This window comes from Vanellus vanellus (assembly GCF_965231255.1).
Source record: "Vanellus vanellus genome assembly, chromosome: 9".
Lineage (NCBI taxonomy): Eukaryota > Metazoa > Chordata > Aves > Charadriiformes > Charadriidae > Vanellus > Vanellus vanellus.
In genome coordinates this window covers 2,937,901-2,960,710 of record NC_138914.1, presented here as the reverse complement: position 1 = coordinate 2,960,710, position 22,810 = coordinate 2,937,901, and the positions used below count along the sequence as shown (strand labels likewise).

At 47.5% G+C, this 22,810-nt stretch overlaps 1 protein-coding gene across 1 annotated transcript in view; it reads left to right on the top strand.

Moving 5' to 3' along the window:
• MAGI1 (membrane associated guanylate kinase, WW and PDZ domain containing 1) overlaps positions 1–22,810 on the top strand; it is a gene marked incomplete at its 5' end in the record, with an annotated part of 96,052 nt that overhangs the window by 54,142 nt on the left and 19,100 nt on the right. Inside the window, 4 exons of the mRNA XM_082487900.1 lie at positions 3,237–3,268; positions 10,771–10,987; positions 19,794–19,885; positions 21,021–21,213. Coding sequence (XP_082344026.1) covers positions 3,237–3,268; positions 10,771–10,987; positions 19,794–19,885; positions 21,021–21,213 — 534 coding nt within the window. The remainder of the gene's footprint in view (positions 1–3,236; positions 3,269–10,770; positions 10,988–19,793; positions 19,886–21,020; positions 21,214–22,810) is intronic.

The following is a 22,810-nucleotide window of genomic DNA, read 5'->3' as shown; positions in this document are numbered from 1 at the left end:
GATTACGATCCCTTTTTTTTGTGCTTGCGGATTGCTCACTGATCACTGATATTTTTCATTAAGCAGTTGCTTTATTACATTGTTATTTAGAGGCGAGTAATTTATGTTTTCTAATTAATTTAATTCCAGGCACATTTAGTAAGTAGCTACAATGAGCCCATTCAAGGGGTTTCGGGTCATATTGACATTGTTTACCAGATGTGCTCGTTTGTTTTAAAACACTGTTAACTCTGTGATGACAACAGCCCCCTTTGGTTGCGTGACTCTTCCACTGTCCCCAATCTGCACCTCCAAAAACTCCCCCAAATTAGAAGATGCATTTCAGGTACTAATGCGAGATGTGCACAGGCGTTAAATCGCAGAGGAATTCTGTTGCAAACAGTGTCAATATAAACCGCTACCATTCCGGTTTTGGATTTGAGGGCAGAGCAGCCTTCTGCCCCCAAGAAGCCCTTTGGCTTCTCTTAGCCAGGGCTGTGAGTGGCATTACTCAGACCGCTAAAAAACGGGACAACACCAGAGAGGTGCAGAGTGGCTGTTAAGTCCACGCTCGGCCCATTTCCCTCTGGAAAACTTGCAGTGAGTTCTTCAGGAGAGAAGAGGGCAGGGGGGAGGACGAGCGTGCCAAGCCAGACATGGCATGAGCGGTGGCCCGGGCAGGGGCGGGACGCAGTTATCGTCCTCAAAAGGGAAATGTTGTAATTCATAGTTGTCACCGTCCCAAACTCCTAGGTGTCGGCAATAGTTTACGCCAGAAGCTTTTCGATAAAGCTCGGCATTTCCTTGCTAGTGATGCTCTCGGGATTTGAGGGTTATTCAAGCGCTTCGTGTTCATTGCTGTTAAATGCTGTATCTATTCCATCGCCTGCGCATGGAAAAACTAATTATTATACCTATCGTTTGCTCATTTGGCCCGCTGTGTCAAGAGCTGGGGGTTTAAAATGAGACCCTAATTAGATGAATAAATAATTTTTTTACAGGAAAGTGTACAGGCAGGTTATTTCCCTGACTATAAGCTTGTCCCGTGAAAAACTACCAACATTTGTTAGCGTGTTCTGCAGTCACTTATTTTGGTAAAAAGTCAATTACTGCTTGTTCTGCAGCCGAGTCTGGCACAGAGCAGTGACACTATAAGATTCATCGGCCTCTGAAGGACCCAACGAACAATGGCCTTGTATGTGTTTTCCATTATTTTTCAACCGTTTTCCGCCTCTTTTGGATTGGAACAGCCAAAATTAATTACAAACTTTGAAGGAAAGGTTTGTTCAGTGCTTCATACGTAGTAAATTTTAGCATTTAATGCCTGTGATGCAATAACCTGATCTCTGCTACAATTTGAACCAACAGCCCAGCTGCGCCTCAGCTTTATTTTTTTTGTGGGGAACGTTTACATTGCTGTAATGCCTTTTCTGGCTCATATTGGTCTGTTAAGGGGGCGTGTGTGCACGGGGATCTCTTCTACCTATTGATTTAATAGGCAGGAGCATCTCTGGGACAGGGAGAGTGAACATGTGTGCATGCATGTGGAAGGGGAGGGAGAGAAGGGAGAGTCTCTGTCTGTGTGTTTATCTCTGTGATAAATGATGCCTGTTAAAAACGTGACTTGCCGTGAACGTTATTAGCGCTTTCCTCTTTAAGTGTGTTATACAAACACCGTCACCGTCAGCAGAAATGAAGCTGCGGTCTCGATTGTTTAGTTCCAACAGTTTTGATGTTTCATTGTCCCTCGATCAATCGGTGCCTGGGAGGGGTATCAGCTATTGACTGGGAACGCATCAGAGTGACGTGCAGAGCGCAGATATTCCTCAAAAGCTGAAAATATTCCATTTAAAATGCGCATTACAGTTCGCATCCCCGCCTGTGAACAGGCAGCAAAGTGAGCTCCGTTTATCATTTTTAATTGTGGATCCTTCCCTATTCAGAACTAACATCTCCCAAATTACCTTAAAATGAGCTTCTTCCTCGACAGATTTGTAATTCGCTTGCATCACTTATTTTATTCGCTCTGTAAAAGTTAGACAGGGGCACGGGGTTTAGCACAAACAAAATGCATAAAGTAGAAAACGTAATGCGGCGTAAATGCCACATAAATCACTTCCTAAAGACAAAAGCAGATTTCAAACATCTGAATTACTGAGCACTTAATGTGGAGTGTAATCTGTGTTTTGGCTTATGTTTGTTTTCTGGAGTGTCACACAGAGCAAGATATGGGGAGTTCCCTCTCCTCCAGCAGTGGAGGAGAATTAAGGTGATTTGCAAAATGCCCAGGAAAGAGCTTTTCCTGCGTTGTAGGTAGATCCCCCAGACAAACGTCTCCTTTGCTGCTGGGAATTGGGCTCTATGCAGAAGTAGGCGATAGAAATCCCACTTGAGTTCTCTTGCTCATCACAGAGCGAGTAAGAGGCTGCTCCAAAATGCAAAATTGTCCTTGAAAAAACCTTCTCTGGTGCTCTCCCCGTTGTTTCTTCCTTTGCATCGACCGCAACCCCGCGTAAGCCCCCCTTCCCCAGGGTCAGGACATTGGCGGTGCTGTTTTCCAGCCTCGGCTCTCTGAAATTATAACTATCAGATAAAATCTCTGGCTTCAAAGATCAGGATGGACAGGGAGGAAAAAGCGTGTTTTCTCAGTAACATTCACGTTTTTAGGGCTAAAAGCTCGCTCCTCCGCATGCTTTTGTTTTCCTTTGCCCAGCCCGTGCCTCCCGGCTCAAGCCGGTGCACAATTTCCTTTCAAAAATCGATTTCTAGAGGAATACTTTTTTTTTTTTTTTTTTTTTTTTAAAAAAAATCAACCTGTTCCCCCTGCGCCGCCGCGATTGGTCCGATAAAACCGCCGAGCCGATGGCGTCAAAAGGAAATAGCCTGGGCTTAATTGTAAGCTAAGTCTCCCCTAATCCAGGGGAGCATTTGAGATTCTGCCCGAGCGCTGGGTTTCGGCGGGCGCCGAGGGCTGTGGGTTTCTCTCCCAGCCTCCCGGCTGCTGCGGCGCAAGTCAGCATCGCTAATGCAGAGAGAGCTCTCCCCCCGCTGCCGCTTCCCCGCTCCCCTCGCTCGCTCGCTCGCCCTCTCCCTGCGCTTTGATTCGATATGAACAGACTGGTAACTCCGCTGCGAGAGGGAAAGCCGACATAACTCTGCAGATGGCTACCTTCGGATGATACACCGCGGGATTTTTCTTTCAGGGAAGGTAACGTTTAGATGCTAACGTCTGTTTTTCCCTTGTTGCCATTTTTCAGGACTGCCGGTCCCAAAGAAGAGCCCAAAGTCGGTAAGCGCTTTTCAGCTACTATTTTTGTGTGTTTGTCTGGTTTGAAGGAGAAAGGCATGAGTTGGGTTTGTTTTCTTTGTGGGTTTCGATTGTTTTAAGTTGTCTCGCTGTTGCAGCCGTGATTACCTTGCGCGGCTCCGGCTGCATGGGGAGATGAAAGAGGAATGCAGTACGGAAGGGGGACTTGTTTGCAAATAAAGCCTCGGGTTTACAGACCCTCTTCCCTGGCAGATGGGCTTCCCTGTCGTTTAACTTGCCAAAAAAAAAAAAAAAAAAAGCTATTGTTTCCTTTTGGAAAGATGGGAGGCTCCACCTTCTTGCCAGATAGCGATTCCTGTCGGGTGCTCGTGGGCACCAACCTTTTCCATTAACTCCCGGAGTTTTCTCAAGTACCCCGGGGCTGAATTATTAACAGACCGGGAAAGCACGCACCTTGCCGAGAGAGACAAAGCATGGACAGACCGTGATTTCAGTTCCCAGGGAACGCCGTTAGCTGCCCGAGTGCTTGCTCTGGAGGCATTTTCATACGGAGCAGGATTGTGCTGCAGGTGTGAGAGCCCTTATTTAAAAAAAAAAAAAACAAAACAAACCAAAAAAAAACCCCACCGCAACAAAAAAAACAAACAGACCGGTATTTTCTTGTCCCTTCTGATCTTATTTCCATGTAAAGCTGTTACCTGGATGACTTTAGCTAATAGCACAGAAGCCGCGCTCTAAAGCACCATTAAAGCTCCGTGCGTGATATTGTGGAAGAAATTAATGTGCTATTTGTATGCAACAAAAAGAAATGTTTTATTTTTAAAGGAAATGGAATACTTAAAGCCTGAAAGTTTGCGGTTCTCTGTTGAGAGGAAGGGGGAAAACCAGCATTCTCCCCCAGTAGCTGTGGGGAAGCAGAGCGAGTGAGGTCTTTGCCGTGTTGTAAGAGGGGGCGAAACTTCCCCGATGGTCCCCGGTGGGTGCCAGGACCTGCGGCCGGGCACAGCCCCCCCACCCCCCCCCACCTCCCCCCGCGAACCCGGGCAAGGGCTTGACGAAGGGGCTGAGCGGGAGGCTCCCGCTTTTAATAAGGGTTCTCTGTTCATCCAAAAAAGAAAGCCCTGAAATAATTAACGTGATTCTGATGGCTTAGGGCAGCGCTGATTAAAGTCACGTGAGCCCAGGCCTCTACCGGTGTCAGCTCGCGTTAACGCTGAGCGGCGGAAGCGCGGGGAGCGCTCCCTCGCAGACGGCCGGCACGCCGGACCCCGCACGCTCGCTCCTGTCGGACGCGGAGATTATTTCAGCCTTCGGTAAAACAGAAGCGAGCGCGTAAAATACATACGCGTCTGGCACCTTGCTTTTCGCTGCCTGCGCTTTATTCCCCGGCCGGAGCAGGAGCGGCTGCACGCCGTGCGGACTCCGGCTCCTGGCATTAAACCCGCCCCGAGGGATGAGTCGCGGTCGGTTCGGAGCGTGGAGGCTCCGGCTTGGCCGCACGCACCTTCGGCGTCAGGTGAAGCGGGATGCTGCCGCGTCAAGACACCTCTCCGGTCGGCAGCGAAGCACCGCGAAAATCTGAGCGGCGTCTCAATCCGTGTCGGGATCATCCCGCCGCGGTGAACAAAGAGACTGCCTGCAAACAGGTGTAGCCCCGCAACGGCGGATTTCTCCCCGTTATTTGCTCTTTTGCTGGGAAAGCGCTGCCATTCCCCCGTGCGCCTCTCCCCAACCCCTCTCATCTTGCTTTAGGGTCCCTCCGGTGATTTGTAGGATGGCCCTAGGCGGTGCTGTTGCCTCTGAAGCGCAGGATTCACAAAAAGCGGCGCTGCCTGTTCCCCCTGCCTGCATACCGGATCATTTGCATCGGCAATTAGCAGCGATGTTTTACACTGCCGCATTGTGCAGCAGATTTAGTGACCGACCGCCCGACCGCTCCTCGGAGGGGCAAAACAGAGCGCGTCGGAGCCGGCACAGCCGCTCCTCCCTTCCCGGGCACCGGCATGAGTTGAGCACGGAAACCTGGAGCAAAGCGCCTTGGGGCAGCCCTGTGCAGAGGAGGAAACTGTCCTCGGGGCTGTCTGGGATGGATTTACACCAACGCCAAAGCTCGTGCGGCCAAGGCGATGCTCAAAAGCATAAAAGCAGGGGTATGGCTAAACACCTTCCTTCCTCGGTTTAGTTGCAGGGCGGCTGCGGGGCGAGGGGAGCCCGACCTTCCTGGCCATGAATCATGGTTTGGATGGTTTGGGTTGGAAGGGACATTGAAGATCATCTCGTTCCAACCCCCCTGCCCTGGGCAGGGCCACCTCCCCCCAGCCCAGGTTGCTCCAAGCCCCGTCCAACCCAGCCTTGAGCACCTCCAGGGATGGGGCACCACAGCTTCTCGGGGCAACAAGGATTCCCAGTTGCTCTTGTCCTGGCAGGGGAGAGCTGGGCCTGCCCTACGGGCACCTTCCCCGGCTGGGATGCCGTCTCGCTGCCCCCTGCCCAGGCATTTCCCGGCCATGGTTTGCTGCACTTGCAGCTAGCGGGTGAAGGTGGGTGCTGGCGGCTGAGCTGTGCGCCCGCAGGCTGTCCTGCACCCCCAGCTCCCTTTGCTTCACACAGGGGGAATGGTTCCCAGCATTCCTCGATTAATAAATTAGCTGCAGTTAGAGGAATGTGTACATGCAGGCCAGGAGCAGTTGGCCTATTCTTCGCTTGCGCTCATTCTTTCTTTCTTCTGCTGCATCAGGGAAGACACGAGCTCAGGTCTCCATCCTCTTCTGTTTCGCTCCGTGCAGTGACGAGTCCTCTCTTATTACCTCGTATGCTTTCCCAAAGCCCGGACGCGCTCCCGACTTGCTGCCAACAGCTGTCTCGTTCTCAAACATGCCCTATTTTTAGCTGTCAGCCCCAATCCCCTGTTCCCAAAGGGTGACTTCAGGCTGTTGGATACCTCCCGGCTGGCAGGAGGTGTTTTAGCCCCTTGGGGAGGTCTGTTAGTGCGGGGGCTGCGCCACGGTCTGGCGATATTTTTCTGCCTTCAGCTCAGTTTTCCTGAGCTGTGTTTTTCATCCAGTGTATAACTTCTAATGAGGTTTGCCCTTTTTCTCAGTTTTTAAGGAGAGTTTTTCGACCTCGGTGAAAGAGCCAAATTAGTAAAAAGCAAAGTTTGCAGCCGTACGTGGGACCTGGGCACTTCCAAGTCCTTTCTTCCCCCTCAGCCCCCACCAAGGACATGCTCTCAGCGCTTTCTGTGCTGCTAGTTTGTTTTCAGTTTCCCATTGACTCTTCTTTAGATGAAAATGGGTAATATTTTTGTATTGACCGTCTGGGAATATACATTTTTGGTGTGCAAGGTCTCTAGTATACCAATTTCTCCTGCAATTATCCTGGTATAACATGGATGAAAACAAACTTTTTTTTTTCTTCTTTTTTTTTTTTTTTCTTCCTTGTTGCTTGCATCAAAATAGTCCACAAGGGGGCAAAGATTCCCATTTCCAGCTCGGTTTGCTGTCGCTGCCAGGACCAGCTTCTCCAAAATGCTCTAGAGCGCAAAATCTGCAGCTAGATCATCAGAAGACAGGATCGCTGCGGGGGGAAGAAAGTGCTAAGCTCTCCCCAAAATCCGATTTTTCTTTTGGGTGTAAATAAATACATTGTCAGCGTAGCTGAATTGTGGCCAAAAATGCAATTCCTGTGTGCAGCCTGTCCCTGACGAGAGACTTGCCCCGTATTTCGGGTGGATAGGCAGCGCTTGGGGCTCTGCTGATGTCCTGCATTTGTCCGGAGGAGAAATTGGTTCCGCAGCATGCGTGTTTGTACAGCACATCCCTCTTCGTTCAGAGACCATTTTTTTTTCACCCCACCTCGGAAAGCGGTGGGAGGAAACCACAGCAGTTCTTCCCTCTTGCAGTCTTATGCCTGGAGGATCCCATGCCAAAAAGCTTTGGTGTCCGTTCGTGCTCCCTGCCACCATCGCCTCTTCTGCCGCGGGTTTCTCTCTCCCTGACACGGACATACACAACTGCTGCTAATAATTAGTGTCCCATCTCTGCCTGCAGCCACCTCTCAGCTGTGTCATGGGCCGCGGTTGTTTTAGCAGTCACTGTACAAAGTAACATCTAATTACTCCTTCATTTAGCGGGAATGACACGCTGGTCTCTGCTGTGGGGGTATCTGGAGCATCTTCCAGGCACTCGGAGGCTTTTGCAAGCAGTTTTCCTCCCGTCTGCTTCTGAAGCACAACAGCTTCAAGCTCCCCCAGCTCACGTCGCCTTTGCCGTTTTCTTCCCTCCCCGTAATCAGAGGACGTTGTAGTGCTCAGTGTGGGCTCACTCAGCCTCGCTGCTGAGGGAGAAGCTGCCTTTCAGACCGGCAAATGGAGTGCCTGTGGCTGAAAAGGGGATTGCACAGTGGGGGGAAGAAATCCTGGAAGGCTGATGTGTGTGTGCCCGAGCCCTGACCGCTGCTGCCCCCTCTTCTGCAGCAACTGCCCCCACAGACGCACTGAGAAATCCGAGGCGCCCTGACGTGCCCGTTGCCCTCAGCCGGCGGGGAAACAGCAGCCAGGAAAGACTTTCTTCCCACTGGTACATCTTCTTCATCTTATGTTTTGCAGGATGAGCACCACGAAGTTTCAGCGAGGGTGTAGGGAAGCTGGCACAGGCTGTGCATCTCAGACCTGAGGTTTGGGTAGGGCACGAGAACCTCCCAACTTCCACTTATCTATTTGGTCATGGCTGTAACATAGTACCGAGGTGATTGTGTTTTCCCATCACCCGTATTTAAGTGTGCACTCTGCCTAAATGGACTCGGTGGAGTCGCCGTAGGCTTGATTTCTAGCCGCTTTTGGTCAAGAGCCTTTCCGGCCAGCTATTCATGCTTACCAACATCTCTGGAGAAGACCACAGACTCTGGAGGGTCGGGGGTGCTCTTCCTGACTTGGGGAGTTCAGCGCCCCGTGCTCCTGTAGCTACTGTCAGAAGTCAACGCGATTCGGCTGATCCGCTGTACTTCGCGCTGAAAAACGTGATCGGCATCTCCGGGTGAGCCCTGAACCGTCGGCTCTGCAGCGGTCTGTCACCAAACAGCCCTGCGCTCATCTGGCCCTGAAGCTGCTACAGCGCGTGAACAGTTTGGCCCCAAACCTTTTTGGCCTCATCTGGCGACGTGAAAGTCAATTAATATTGTCTTGAGTTAATTTAATTACATATATTCATTATTTCCGTGGCTGCGTTCCCCTTTCTGTGTTCCCCTCTTCAACTCCAAAATAGAGATGTTCCAGGCTTTTTGAAGGCGTTGTTATTTGGAAAAGCGACTGTCCCTCTGAAGAAGTTTTCTGCTATTTCTTGCAAAATGTCTGTGCATTTGCAATTGCAACTCCGGTTTAATTAGAGGCGGGTTTGCTTGAGATATGCTGACGCTTCCGTTTGCAACCCAAACACGGAACAGAATTCAGCGTTTGTTCAATATTTAGAACTTACATACCGTAAAGTGAGAGCGCTTTTTAAAGTTCAAACTTTGTTTCTTTTTAAATCAGACAGTTTGCAGAGAGTTCTCAACGTTTCCCCAATGGCTGAATAAAACTTCACATTTTAGTCCCTGTTCCCCAGCTTCTGTAAACCAGCTATTTCCAGTGAGATTGGCCTGAAGTTTCACAGGATGCTTGTAGTTATTTTAGTAGTTTAGCCAAACAAACAAAACAATCCAGATGGCTGGACTGAGAGTTGTGAAGTAGTTTGGTTTTTTTCTTTTTGGTTTTTTTTTTTTTTATTATTATTTTTGCGTTACAAAGGAGTGATTATCCATAGCATAGATGTTTTAAAACTGCTTCATTTAAAAACTGAAGGGCTGATGTGAATTAGCTTCTTTTACCACTTAAGAAGCTAAAAATGTTTGAAATTGGCTCAGATATTTGTATTTGAAAGTCTGCAGATGAGTAATCACAGCAGGTATGCTTTGTTCAAAATTGCTTCAAAGGACAAAGGCAATTTCACGTTCTAGTCGATGGAGATGTCGATCCACTACCAGCACTTTTTTGAATGATAACTGGAATGTGAGGCTGCGAGGTCACAGTCATTTGGGCTGTCGGAGCTGGGGTTTTTTGCAGTGTAAACCTAAAAATATGTGTAACGAGAAAAACCCCAGAAAAGATAATTGTTAAGACTCAAAAAGAGAGCACTTTCGTAGGGTGACTTTCTCCTCTGTAATTAACTCCGCCCTGCTATGATGGAGCGTTGGTCGCCTGGGGTTTCGCCTTCAGAGGAAGGGGGGGGGGGGTCCCCAGACCTGTGTGCGCTACAGCCCCCCGCGCTGATCTGCTCTGGGTTCTCCACTGGCTTTTCTCCCTCCCCCTGCTTGGGTTTCCATGGAGAAGTCCCTGACAGCCAGCAACTCCTGTGGCAAAGTTTTCGGGTACCCCCTGCCAGCAGGAGGCTTTAAATTTTCATCTGCAGTTTCTTGGTAGGAGTGGCTCACCCTTTTTAGCCGGGAAATTGGGGATGTTGTAAAAAGCACTTGTCGGATGCTGTTTTTCCGGCTGCCCTCTGCGTCACAGCCGCCTCGGGAACGTGCCAGTTCCCTGTGCTGGAGCAGGTGGGGGATTGGACTCAACCTTGATGCCAACCCAAGGTCATCTCCAAAGAGCATTAAAAAGCATTTGCTGTACAGTTCGGGGAGCTCTTGTTGAGGGAGGATTTTTGCTGCATATTGAGTAGTACAAATCCCGGCAGTGCAAATGTGAGTTGTGCTTCATTTGAGCCCACCGTTGTGAATTTGAGTTAAGAATTGTGTACCCTGCTTAGCTAAACACCGAGCAGACAGAGCTCTCGACACACTGCTTTTGAATAAGCCTTGAATTTAGGCGGACGTATTTTTTCCTGGTTTAATATGCTGAATTAAAACAAGGAAATCAAACTGCAAATAGACATTGTCACGTTTGTGAAGGTCCGCTGTAGTCCTGCGGATGCTCTGGGGAGCAGAGACGTGAAAGCGGTCCTCTGTTGGCCACCGACTTGTGACGTGGGGGTTGCGAGAGCTGCAGAGGAGAGATGATCTTCTGTAGTAAGGGCTGTACTTGCATCTCCTTCGGAGGGACTGTTTAAGTTTTCACAGTGCAATTTGGTACTTTCTCCTTTTTCTTGCAGGCTCAAGTTAGCCCTTAATGTTACCTGAGTAGAGGGATGTTGAGTTTTTCTGCCTTAATGTAGGAAAAAATAAGTGCACTGAAACTAGTGACCTATAATGGGATTTAGATTTTTTTTTTATGTGCGAGATGGAGAACCGCGTATTTTTTTATGATAAATGACTTTGGTTTGCATATCTCTTTCTGTCAGTCTGCCTATCAAAATCTGTCATCGGGGAATTTAACTGTACCCAGTTAAATTAACTGGTGGCAGCAAAACTGTGATTTATATATTTACTTGTGTGCATGCAGAAGCCCTGATCAAAGAAGAGAGAAAAATTGATGGAAAACACCCACTCAAAGACCAATAACCGTCTGTTCTCTCTCTTTCCACTCGCTTTCGTCCTTCCAGCAACCACTTGAAAGGAAAGACAGCCAAAACAGTTCTCAGCATAGCGTCTCCAGCCACCGCAGCGGGCACACCGCTTCCCCCGTTCACAGCACGCAGGTGCTGCCGGATTACACCGCCGCGGAGGCGCCGGCTGCGGATCAACCGGACACTTCTGGGCAGAAAAAGCCAGATCCATTCAAAATCTGGGCCCAGTCCAGGAGCATGTATGAAAGCCGACGTGAGTATGAAGCAGGTGTGGTTGCTAAGGCTACGGCTCTGGCAGCCGCTCTCTGTATATTTTCTTTGCGAAGAACTGAATCTTCTTTTAAATTTTGTGTTGCAAATGTAAGGCTTCAGTTTGTTGATTTGGTGTCTGTCGATATCTGCTTGATAAAGGTGCAGTTTCCTCTCTGTTGAGGCGTGAGTTTAGATCATCTCTAGGGAAGGGGACTTAGACCAAAGCTTAATACAAAAAAAAAATCCCTTTAAAATTAAAGACCGTCTTTCCCCCTCTTTTCTTTATTTTGCTTTTAAATTAGGCTGAAGGAGAATTTCCAGGTTTGTTATACAGATCCTAAACTCTTTTCTGAGGTTAAGACTCGTTGTTTGATATGCGTAGGAATTTCAGTAAGGAAGGGAAGTATCCAGTTTGCTGCAATTCGTATCAGATGCTTTCCAGTCTCACTCTGGGGAGGGAAAAATCCAGCTGAGCCATTTTACTTTGACCAGAGTGGACACTTTAACAATACAGATATCAAATGCATATTGCAAGTGGCTTTTACGGCAATTAATAATCTGCACACTTGGCTAATAGTTCTGCAGGGCTTTGACTCTGCTCCAAGACTATAAATATGGTTTCAATCAGTTTCTTCTCAGCAAACAATAATAAACGCGCCGGCTTTGCTTTCATTGCGCTGCTGAAGATGATCGAATCTGTAAAAGCTTCTTAAAGAAAGAGTTAGAGTATTCTTCGGTTCATTTTCAAAAGCAATACTTACTTTAGTTACAGAAAAGGGAGCTGCAAAGTCTCGGCGTTGTAAGAGTATCACCTGGAGTTTGACTTTATTGTGCTAACTGGAAATGGGTAAAACCAGTATGAAATGAACATTACCTCAGAATGAAAGATGGTAGGGCTGGTTTTTTTTCTGACCAAATGAATCACTTCAAGATCTTATGTCCTGGAAAAATTAAATCGTGAGTCACAGTTTCTTGGCTGAAGACGCATCTCTTCGGATTGAATGTCTCAGCAATGCAGTTTGTAGGTGTCTCAGCTTCTGTGCGCTCCTTCCCGCCCCTCCCCTCCCCTTCCCGGGGATTAGGCGTTCCGACCCTGCGGGCTCTCGGGACAGGTCATGCCGATAGACGGAGAAATGCAGAGACGGAACTTGCACGTGCATCTCATTGAAATAGGAGAAAGGGGCAAGAGCTGAGGGACGGGGACTCTTCCGCCCACAGAGCTCCTCCTTCTCCTGCCCGGACGGACGAGGCGGAGGCTGTCCCGTGGCACCGGCGTTACCCCCGCTCGGCTCACGTGGTTCCCTAGGCACTGTGCTGGCATTGCCTCTGACCCCCTGCAGCTGCTTAGCTAATTTCTAATTAACTGTTTAACTCGTCCTAATTAGTCATCAGTATCGGCTTTAGCAGCCTGAACTCCTGCCTGCCTTTCCTGATGAAACCCGAGGCTGAGCTGGAGAAATGCTGAAGCGGGCAGGCAGGCAGTCGTGCTCCTGTGTCCACCTCCAACACCACGTGCTAAATCCTCTCTCTTTCCTCGATGGCTGCAGGTATCTCGCAGAGGTTTTATCCGTGTCTGCGATTAGAGCCTGTCCAGAGGCCTTCTCGCTGTCTCTTGACCTGCTGGTTCCCCCCCCCCCCCCATCTCTCCCTGTGCCGCAATCCTCTCTGCTTGGTCCTTTTGCTAGACTGGGATCTGCTGCACCCCTTCAGCTTCCAGAGGTCCCTTCCAACCCTGACCATTCTGTGATTGCCCGTCTCACCCTTCCGGGGCCCAGCATCTCTGTAGCGGGGTTGATCCTCTTCCATTGCTTCGATCCTTATCTCCTGCCTCTTCTCCCAGATGAGACTTACCTGTTTGAACGTCAGTGCTTTTCTACCACCTTTTCGTCCCGTTGCCATTTCCTTCCCAGGAAGGTGTTTTCTGAGATTTCTTGGTTTCATAGATAGAGGGGTTTTGGAGAATGGCAGAAGGGTGATATGGTCGTGGCTCCTTGTGAGCATGTGCAACTAGAAGTGTCCAGGAGCCTGTGAATTTCCGACCCTGAGGTGGAGTGAAACGTTCCTTGGGGATTAACCTGCAGTCTCACCTACTGACGTGGCTCTGCTGCTCCTGATGAAAGGTGAAGAAAAACAGGAAAAGTATAGTCTAAGTGAAAAAGTCAGTCCGACATGCTCTGTCTCCTGTCGCAGTCTGCTCCCAAAGTGTGACTGGGGATTTTATTTGGAAGTCAGTGTCAGCTCCTCCTTCCCTCACCTTTCATCCCTCTCACCAGTCTCGTAAATGGAGACTGTGGTTCACAGCTGAAACCCGGCGCCTCTTCTGCCCTGGGAGCTTGGGGTGAGCCATGATGTTTCTTTCCCTGTGTTTGGTCTGCTTGAAAAGTAGGTAATGGGTGGCTGCTCTGTTATGGACGTGAATCATCCCTTTGAGACTCACTTCCCAGTGTTGCCCAGGCACTGGCTGTGTGGCTCTCGGACCGCTCATAGGGAGCTCTGCTGTCACGGAGCACCACAGACTGCAGGATGGGAGAAACCGTTCCCTGGGCCTCCGGTTTCGCTGTCTCTCTGCTCCACGTGTGCTGTTCTTTGTGTTTTACCCAGCGGCAGTTCGGTTTAACTCCAGTGCCTCCTTTGGCTGGTGGTGGTACAGTCACACCATTGCTTTCGTCTTTGCTCGAGCAGCCATGCCCTTTGGCTTTGGGACCGAGGTTGGCATCTTCTCTCCCGTGAGATCCGTGGCTTTGGGTGCTCGGTGTGACTCTCTCTGCATCCTGCTGATGAAGACGGGAGCAGAATTGAATGCATACCTCATGCAGAGCAGGAGGATGCCACCCTGGCGCCAGTGGTGGGATCGGCTGATGCATCCTGTAACTGGGGCTTTTGCTGGGTCCCAGAAGTCCCCGCTGCCCGGGGAGCCCCAGCTCAGCTCTTCCAGTTCTTCCGGCTGCCCAGTCCGGGCCTTGCTCTCTGCGGATTGGTGGCCTTAAATTTTCACAAACCTGACAAGGATTATAAAGTGTTCTTTTGAGAGGCAGGGTTTTGAACCCTCCACAACTGGACTGAGAAACAGCAACAACCCTTTGTGTTGAAGTATGTGAGGAAGTTAAAAAAGACAGTTTTTTAGAGCATTAGATCATCTTCAGTGTTTTATTTCGTCCCATTTGTGAAATTGTTGAGCATAAAGAGAACACAGTGCAATTTTTCAAGTGCAGTTGACACAAAAAGATGAATTCATTAGCCCCAACCCAGACAGATTTTTTTCTCATCTAAAAATAATAATATAAAGAGGTTTCATTCAATATATGAATACATCTTCTCCAGGATGTTTCTAAGAAGTACTGAATCTATAATGACCACCTACTGCCTTTTCACTGGGAGTGCATCCCACTGTTATTACCGTTAATAATGTAGACACAGAAAGCACACAGGCAACATTTTAATTTTTCAGAATTAGTCAAATGCATTATTCGTTTCTTTGAGTGTTCTTTGGATCAGTATTTTGTAAAAAAAAGGCTATATTTGACTTAAGTGATGCGTCTCACTGAAGCCATCGATAGAGCAGAATTTGATTCAAAAGCACCAGATAACCCATAATTACGTAAAAACATGTATTTTTTTGATTTACCCAATGCATCTTAATATCAGGAGGTACTCTGATTCTGCAGAGGAGAACCACAGTTTAGGGGAAGAAAAAAAAAAAAAAAAAAGAAAGAAAGATTCAGCTAGAATTGATAATGCAAAGTTCAGCAATAGCTCCATAACTGTGTCTGTTGAGTGGCAGCAGATGAGACCTGCAACTTTATTCAACAAACACGGGCTAAAGTTCCTTCACGTGCAGCCCCCCTGGGTGGGGGGATCAGGCCTGCACGGTGCGGAGAGCTTGGGCTCCAGTCCAAGGAAGCTTATTTTCAAGCTGTAAACCCGAAGGGACTCGGACGCTTTCAGGCGAAGGCTGAGCTCGAACGCTCTGCTGCAATCTGGCCCAGAGTCGCAACTCTTTGCTGGATTAAGACTTTTGAGAATAGCCGGCTTTGTGTTAAGTGGGCCTGAAACCAGATCGTTTGGTGGCGACAGCAAATGCGCTCTTTTCTGGTGCTAAGTTTTAGCTGCCTGAGCTCCTTTTTACGGGTAACTCATCGCTGCTGGTGGGAGTTGTGTACATGAATCAGAGAGAAGGACAAACCCTTAAGGTTTAAGCACTGAAGCGGTTCCAAGATCCCGGAATGGCATACGTGAAGAGCGCTCAGTGGGAGAAACAGCAATTGAATAGTTTATCAGAGAACTGCAATTCTGAAATCTCGCACTGTTTTATTGAGAATTTATTTTTATAGTATGCTTTTTATTTTTCAATGTATTATTAAACTTCCTTAAAGATTAACGCAATCTGTTGTCAAATTTTTCTCATGTGGCCTGATTGCTTTGCAAAATACCCTATCCTACATATGGCCATCTGTCAAAACAGCAGTGACAAAATGAATTAATCTGAATTGCAGATGTGTTAATGAATCCCTTTGAAGGGCTTAAGCGTTTAATTAAAAGTAAAGCAGAACACGATAGATAATTTTTAAAGGTTTTAAAATATTCTAAGTTATCGTTAATATTTGAATTTTATTTTCAGTCACATAATTTATTCGGCAGGGTTTTCTCTCCCCAAATCTAATTACAACAATACAAACAAGTCTTGACCCCCAGCCTGTAGCGTTCACTCACCGGCAATTACACCGAATTAAAAATATTTGCACAACGATACCAAACATTAGATGCTTTCTCCCTAAAAGAAAAGAAAAATACTCTCAGGAAATTGCAGCCGCCTTCTGATCAGGCTGACGTTAAAGATGACGGTTAGTAGAAGCCCCATGGTGGGGTTATGTCCTTTTATTATATTAATAGGAGACAAACAGTTGCAGTCATACGCTTGGGCGCACAGGTGCCCCCACGCCCTTAGAGAATGTCCTGCTAAGAAAGAGCGTAGGACTTGGGGCACGTTGGGTGCGCGGCAGAGGCTGCTGAGCTGTTGAGGGAGTTGGGTGGGGGCAGACGTTGCTGGTGCTGGTCCGGCACCAGCCTGGTCCCTGGCTCAGTCAAGGCATCGCGCCTTCCCCAAACCTCGGTGGCAGAACTCGGTCATCTTGTCGAGAACATGCCGGAGCCATCTTTTCAAAGCTTTCCGGGCCGCCAGAAGGGTTGGTTAAAAGGAAAAGACAGAAAAACTGGAATTCTCCTGCAGTGGGATAGTTTCGAATACAGGGCTTTCCTGCAAATACGGAACCTCATGAGGTTTGTGGCTAAACCACAGGACTTTTCAACACTGAAACTCCCCATCAGCTTCAGTGAGACTGTTCACTCTTAATTTCAGACTTGTCCGTATATACTCTGCTGAATCTGGGCCTTAAAACTTTTGTGCTTTGCCGAGCTGTGAGTCACTGAAAGTGCTGCTGCCTCAGACGAGCTAGTCACTAAAGCAAACTCATACCGGTTATTTTTTTATCCAGCTTTTGTTGAAACTGATATCACACTGGGGAATTATTTTATATATATAACACGTAAGATAATTGTTAAAGTTTGTATAGGAAAGTTTGATTACGATGGCCTCTAATTAAGGACTGGGTTCAGCGTTCATCACTATGTATTTAGAATCTCTTTTAACATTAGAAAAAGATATTTCCATTTGGAAAACTAACTGTGTCATGACGGTGGATTTTTTTTTTTTGTAGAAAAGTATTTTTAATGTCTTCTCAAAAAGATTCTTCCTCTGAGGAGAAAAAAGAATTCTTCAAATATACCTGCATGCATGTGCATAAATGTATGAATTCATATGTGTATGTGTATTATATAGGCACATGTACAGAGGCATGTGCAAATAGATGTGGAAGTTAGTGTGTCGTAATCCTCAGTAGCTATAACCTTAGCAATTTATGCATGAAAGCCTAACATGACCCATACAGTCAAAATTAATTACATGAACTAACAAGAAAGCAGATACATTAAGCTTTGCAAAATTGTAAAATTAATATTACAGCTATGTCACCTTCGCCTGCAACTGGACTGAGCAAGGGTGAGAGAGAGAGAGAAATCAATTCCACGAGTTTTGGAGAATGTAAGACTGTGCCGAGAATGTATCTGTGTCTTGTGATGTCTTGTTCTGGTGTCATTGCTGCTCTGTGGCGGGGGGCTCTTCATCACCAAGGGAGGCTGGCAGGGCCGTACCCCAAGGTTAGCCACGAAGGTGCAAAGTACTTGTTTTACTGTGTACTGGCTAGCGGCGGGTTTCCTAGGCGGTGGCGGGGCCGGGGGGATCATGTTCCTGTTTCGTTCGGGAGTTTGCCCGCATGGCTCGTCAACGGGGCTGTGGCACTCGCCTCTCCTTCCATTCCTCCTCGCGGCCCCAGCAGAACTCTTCTTACCACTTTTGCGATGCTCTCCAAAGGGTCTGGTTTAATCCAGGACGAGCAGACCGGCGAGTTTGAGCCATTTGGACTACGGACGTGTTTTTCTCAGACAGAGTCAGACATGCTTGAGATCAGGTCAAGCGGCAGAGATGCAGTGAATGACTCCTGGAGGCCATTTGGCATTCGTTTTCAACAAAGTTTCAGCACCACCGTGAAATTTTCCCTTTAAATAAGGAAAGTGGCTCCTCTGAAGCGCTGCCGAATAATGGAGAACCCAAAGTAATTCTCCAGTACGGAGAGCCTCAGGGGGTCCCACCTCGGCTGTATGGAAGCACAGAGGTGGATGGGGTGTTCGGGGCCGTGCCAGCGAATCGCCGTACTGCAGAGTTGGCGCAAAAAGCGGTAAAAGGAGTTTTGTTCCGTTTGTACTCCCGCTGTGTAAATGTGTGTTGTCTGTATGTTTGTTGTATCTGTGTTTCACCTCGCTGCGATCCTTCCAGCGGAAGGAGCGCTACGTGAATGAATTGCTTCTTTGGGTATAGACTTGTCTGGTTTCGTTGCTTTGGTTTGACACCGCCATTACACCTCGGCTTGCCGTTGTCCCCAGCGGCCGTTAATTGGCTAGCTGGTACCCGAACCAGGAACATAAGGCATCGTTCAGTGAGACCAGAGGGTTGACAAATGGGAAGGTGTTGAGAGATGCCGGGGAAACGGGCCCACGCTGAAGCTCTCTGCAGAAACCATTTTGCCTCTGACAGTTCCAACACGCGCTATTAATTGGTTGGGGCCAGCCTTTGCCAAAAAAGCCTGCGGAGTGCTGGAGAGACGCTTCCGAATGTGTCTGCTCTTCACGCTCCCCCTCGCTGAAGGCAGTGACAAACACCAATTAATTCATGGTCTTAAGTTCTGCTGGTGCGCCGCACGTCTGTATGGTGGCGAGCTGCCTCAGCCAATGAACCACACCGGCTTCCAGCGTGTTCGTCGCCTCATTAGTCCATAATTGTATCTGGACAAAAATTACCCTCTAGTTCAGTACAGTAACGCGCACGGGTCTTAAGCTTAGTTTATAACCGTAAGTAATTAAAATGTGAAAATATTATATATAAAACCAGTTTGAATGCAAATGTCAAAGCAGACATCTCTGCCTTGGCACTCACCTATTCTTTTAAATTTTAGTATTCCCCAGTCTCGAATTCGTATTATGTTTTAAACCTGTTGAGTCCTTGAAGCGAGAGCATCAGAGCTAACCAAAAAAAAGTCTTATCACCGAAAAGCACCAGCTGACCAGACCCGAGCCCCTGCGCAACAGACACCGACAGTATAAAACGCAATTAAGGCCCAGTCTGACACTCACTGATGTCTATGGAAAACAACCAGTTTATCTGCTCATAGATACAGAAAACTAGATGATGTTTCATTAAACGTGTTGCATCCCCTGTCTGAGTATGCACTTACTTAAATTACATTCCTGAATGATACACTTCGGTTTCAGGCAGCTGATTTGGAAAGGAACAGCTTTTTTTAGCATTAATTATAAATTTGGGGAGGGGATCATTACAAAATTAGTCAATGTTACAGATACTAACCAATAAATATTAAATGAGCCTGAAGTTGTCTTCCCATACGATTTAATGTTAGCAATTAATTTTGCATTTTAAAAAAAAAAAAGGATGAAAGCAAGCATGAATAAGTTAATATAAAACATTACTGTTCAACCGCACTTCAAGGTTAGTACTTCTCTGTATGTAATATTCATTGTAAAAACCTTGCTGGTGTTCCATACTAATGAGTAGGTGAGGTGGAGCTTTTTTATGTTTCCAGCTGGTTTTGTCTGTTCGGTGGTTTTACAGAGCCCGTACACCAGCAGTCAGGAGAGCTGCTTTGCTTTCAGTGGAGCCCTTCTGTTTTACACCAACTGGGGATCTGTCCCGTAGTTATTTAAAGCAGTGTCAGTAGACAGATAGAGCAAACTGTGCTTGTGAAAGTTAATTAAACAGTAGAAGTCATAACGAGTGGCTCTTTCGTCCCCCATGAAAGAGGAGGCAGCTGTATTGTTTCTGGCAGAGCGATTCTGTTGTCCACGTTTATTTATTGATGATTTGGAAGAGGCTATTGCACCGGGTAATGATGCTAATATTGATGGAAGGGAATGCTATCGTGATCAACAAATGGCAAGTCACAGTTAGACACCTAGAAAGTAGAAGCCACCGCATAGTTTTTAGTAGCGATTTAAATAATAATCCTTTAGTATTTAAACCTATAAGTGTTCTTAATTATGTCTAAAAATTCAAGAATGCTTCACTTAAAGGGTAAAACTGGGCAGCAGATCCCTCTACACATGCATCAGAGTAGTACTGGTTTGGGTATAAAGGTGTGGGGTTTTGATTAAAAATCATAGTTTTCCTTCTTTCCTTTCAGTTCCAGATTACCAAGAACAGGATATCTTTCTATGGAGAAAGGAAACCGGTTTTGGATTTAGGATTCTAGGTGGAAATGAGCCTGGAGAACCCGTGAGTACTTCTAGAAGTGGTCTTGTTTTAACTCCTGACACCGGCCAGAATCACGGCAGTAGCGTGTACAGATGTGCAGGACCGTACCATGGCATCTCTGTTACAACATCCAGTGGGCTGTGTATTTACATCCCGCAACTCCTCCCCACCCTCCCTTCAAAAAAAACAAACCAAATCTCCTATAATTGAAACGGGTTTGGCTTCCCCTGCTATTCCCTGGTTTTGTAATAGCCCAAATGAAAACGCATAGATCTGAAATTGCCTGGACGCTGAGGAAAGGATGTCCTGGTCAGGATTGTGCATATTTTGATCTTAAGAGTGGCGGATTTTCTATTTGCTCTATTCCCTCCTTGAATTCGCTTAACTTCTTTACCATAAATCCAGTGCCTGTGGAAGGTGTCAGGCTAAAACCACGTGCTCTTTCACGTGCTGCACACGTCAAAGCTGCGTAGTGGCAGCATAAGTTTCCGCATATTTCCCTGCCAAAATTATTTTGCTCATTTATGGAAAGAGAGACCATGAATTCCTCTCACGTTAAAGTAGCTGCACACAACTCACTGAAGATAAACCAAGACTGAGCTGGTGGACAGGCGAGTGGTATGGAGCTTGTAAACCCTAGAGGCAACCGAAAGGATAACTCAGTCTCAGCCTCCCCCACAAGACCCTCAGTGCTTTTAACCATCTTCCTTTCTGGTCACTGTCTGGTTGAACACATTTCTCAAGGCTATCTGTCGTTAGAGTGAATGGACCGCCTAAAGAAACAAGATGTCAATTTATTACAATTTCACAATGTGGCTATATTCACATGGAGCTGCTTTCACAGGAGCAACTTTCCCGACCAGCAGGCATTTGTCAACAATTTCTTACCCCTACTAAACTGGGTCTAACTACCAGCGCCCCTTGCTTCCAGCTGGCTGTTGAGCTAGTTGTCGTTTATCGCTATTTATTCTTTCTCCTTTTCTCATTCCCTTCCCTTCCCTTCCCTTCCCTTCCCTTCCCTTCCCTTCCCTTCCCTTCCCTTCCCTTCCCTTCCCTTCCCTTCCCTCCCACCCATCCCTTTTTCCCCTTCCCCTTCCTTTCCCTCTCTTCCCTCTCCTCCTTCCCTTCCTTTCTCCTATTTGTGCTGACTCATCAGATTTACATCGGTCACATTGTACCGCTGGGTGCTGCTGATGCTGACGGCCGCCTGAGATCGGGTGATGAACTGATCTGCGTGGATGGGACGCCTGTTGTCGGGAAATCGCACCAGCTTGTCGTCCAGCTTATGCAACAGGCAGCCAAACAAGGTCATGTCAACCTGACCGTCAGGCGCAAAGTGGTGTACACAGGTAGGCTGCAGTCTCGCTCTGCAGGGGTAGATTTTCTTGCCAGACTCCATCTGTTCAGCAAAGGAAAGAAGCTCCTCCCTGTAATACTGGGAAAACTCAGGGGATCTGGTGTTACTCTTCCTCTTTTGCATATTTTTAGTCTTTTTTTGTTCTTGATCAAATACGTTTCAAATATTTTGCTTCCAGTCAAGACTCTCAATCTCAGTTGGCTGCCCCAGTCCTCACAAAGATTTCTGATAACATGGGGAACTCCATAACATGGGGAAATGCCACGTACCATTTTTAGGTTGACTCACACAGCAACAGACCCTGTGCCTGACTGTCTGTGTTTTCTATTTACTTCCCAAAATAACTGCGCTGCCTGATAGCCGCCCTGAAACTGGGAGTGAGGGAAAAGATGCTGAAGAGTCCACAGGAGGGGAGGCAAGGGCAGCGGGCGAGTGAGGGCATTGCTGTGTGGTGGCTGATGTCCCAGGCATGGGAAAAGCTTCAACTGAGGTTGCAAGGCGTAGTCAACTAACCTCAGGATGCAGAACTGGGAGCGTCGTTGGTTGCGGTAGCGCAGGGTCTGCATGTTTGTTGTAATAAAGAGGTTCCTGTATGCTGAGTTATGCCCGGCATTGTGCACACACTGCACAAGCGGATGGTCCCCAGGCTGCCCAGGGAGGTTGTGGAGTCTCCTTCTCTGGAGACATTCAAAACTCGCCTGGACGCCTTCCTGTGCAACCTCATCTAGGTGTCCCTGCTCCGACGGGGGGATTGGACTAGATGATCTTTTGAGGTCCCTTCCAATCCCTAGCATACTGTGATACTGTGATACTGTGATGGTCTAAATGGACAAAAAAATAAGCTGGCAGAAAGACGACGATGCAGAGAGAAGTGACGCTGTATGGTGGCACCCAGATTAGTGACAGAAAGATGTCCTGAAGGCAAAGAAAATGAAGGCACGAGCATGAGCTTTCTAAATGACAGGCGACTTTACGCTTAATATTGGTGAGTGACACCGGGGTGCTGCCTCTTCCTGCGAGTCCCTTTTGGGAGCTCAAGTGTGGCATTTGGTTTAGCTCACTTATTCAGAAGAAAGGATATTCTATAGCTTTTCAAGTTTAGGCATCAGCAGAAAAGTAGACAGTGACGTACTTTCATCTTAAAGAGCATCAAAATAACATTCAGGTTGAAAATTAGGCCCACAGTGGAAGTTAAGACTAGAAAAGTACCTCTAAAATAGCTCTGTATTCTTATCCAGGGCTGAGCTCCTTCCACACAATATTAAATAAATGTTCACTTCTCATTTCTTTCCTTCTTCCCACTGTGGATTAAATGCCAGGTTATGTCGGTCCTCTAACGGCCTCTCGTTCCTGACAACGGCTGCCCGTGTGAGAGAAGCTTTAGGAGATGAGCTTTGGGAGGAAGGGCAGCTGAATTTTGGTATTGTTTTTGTGCGTACATTTTCTATCCAGTTTTGCAGCCTCCAGGCTGGAAATTACCATAAAAAATTTAGATGCATGAGAGATCTCTTGGTATTTCATTCGGGGGCTTGTCACTCCAGACCGAGCTATTTCTGAATCATTTCAAATGTGGACACTTACTCTAGGAT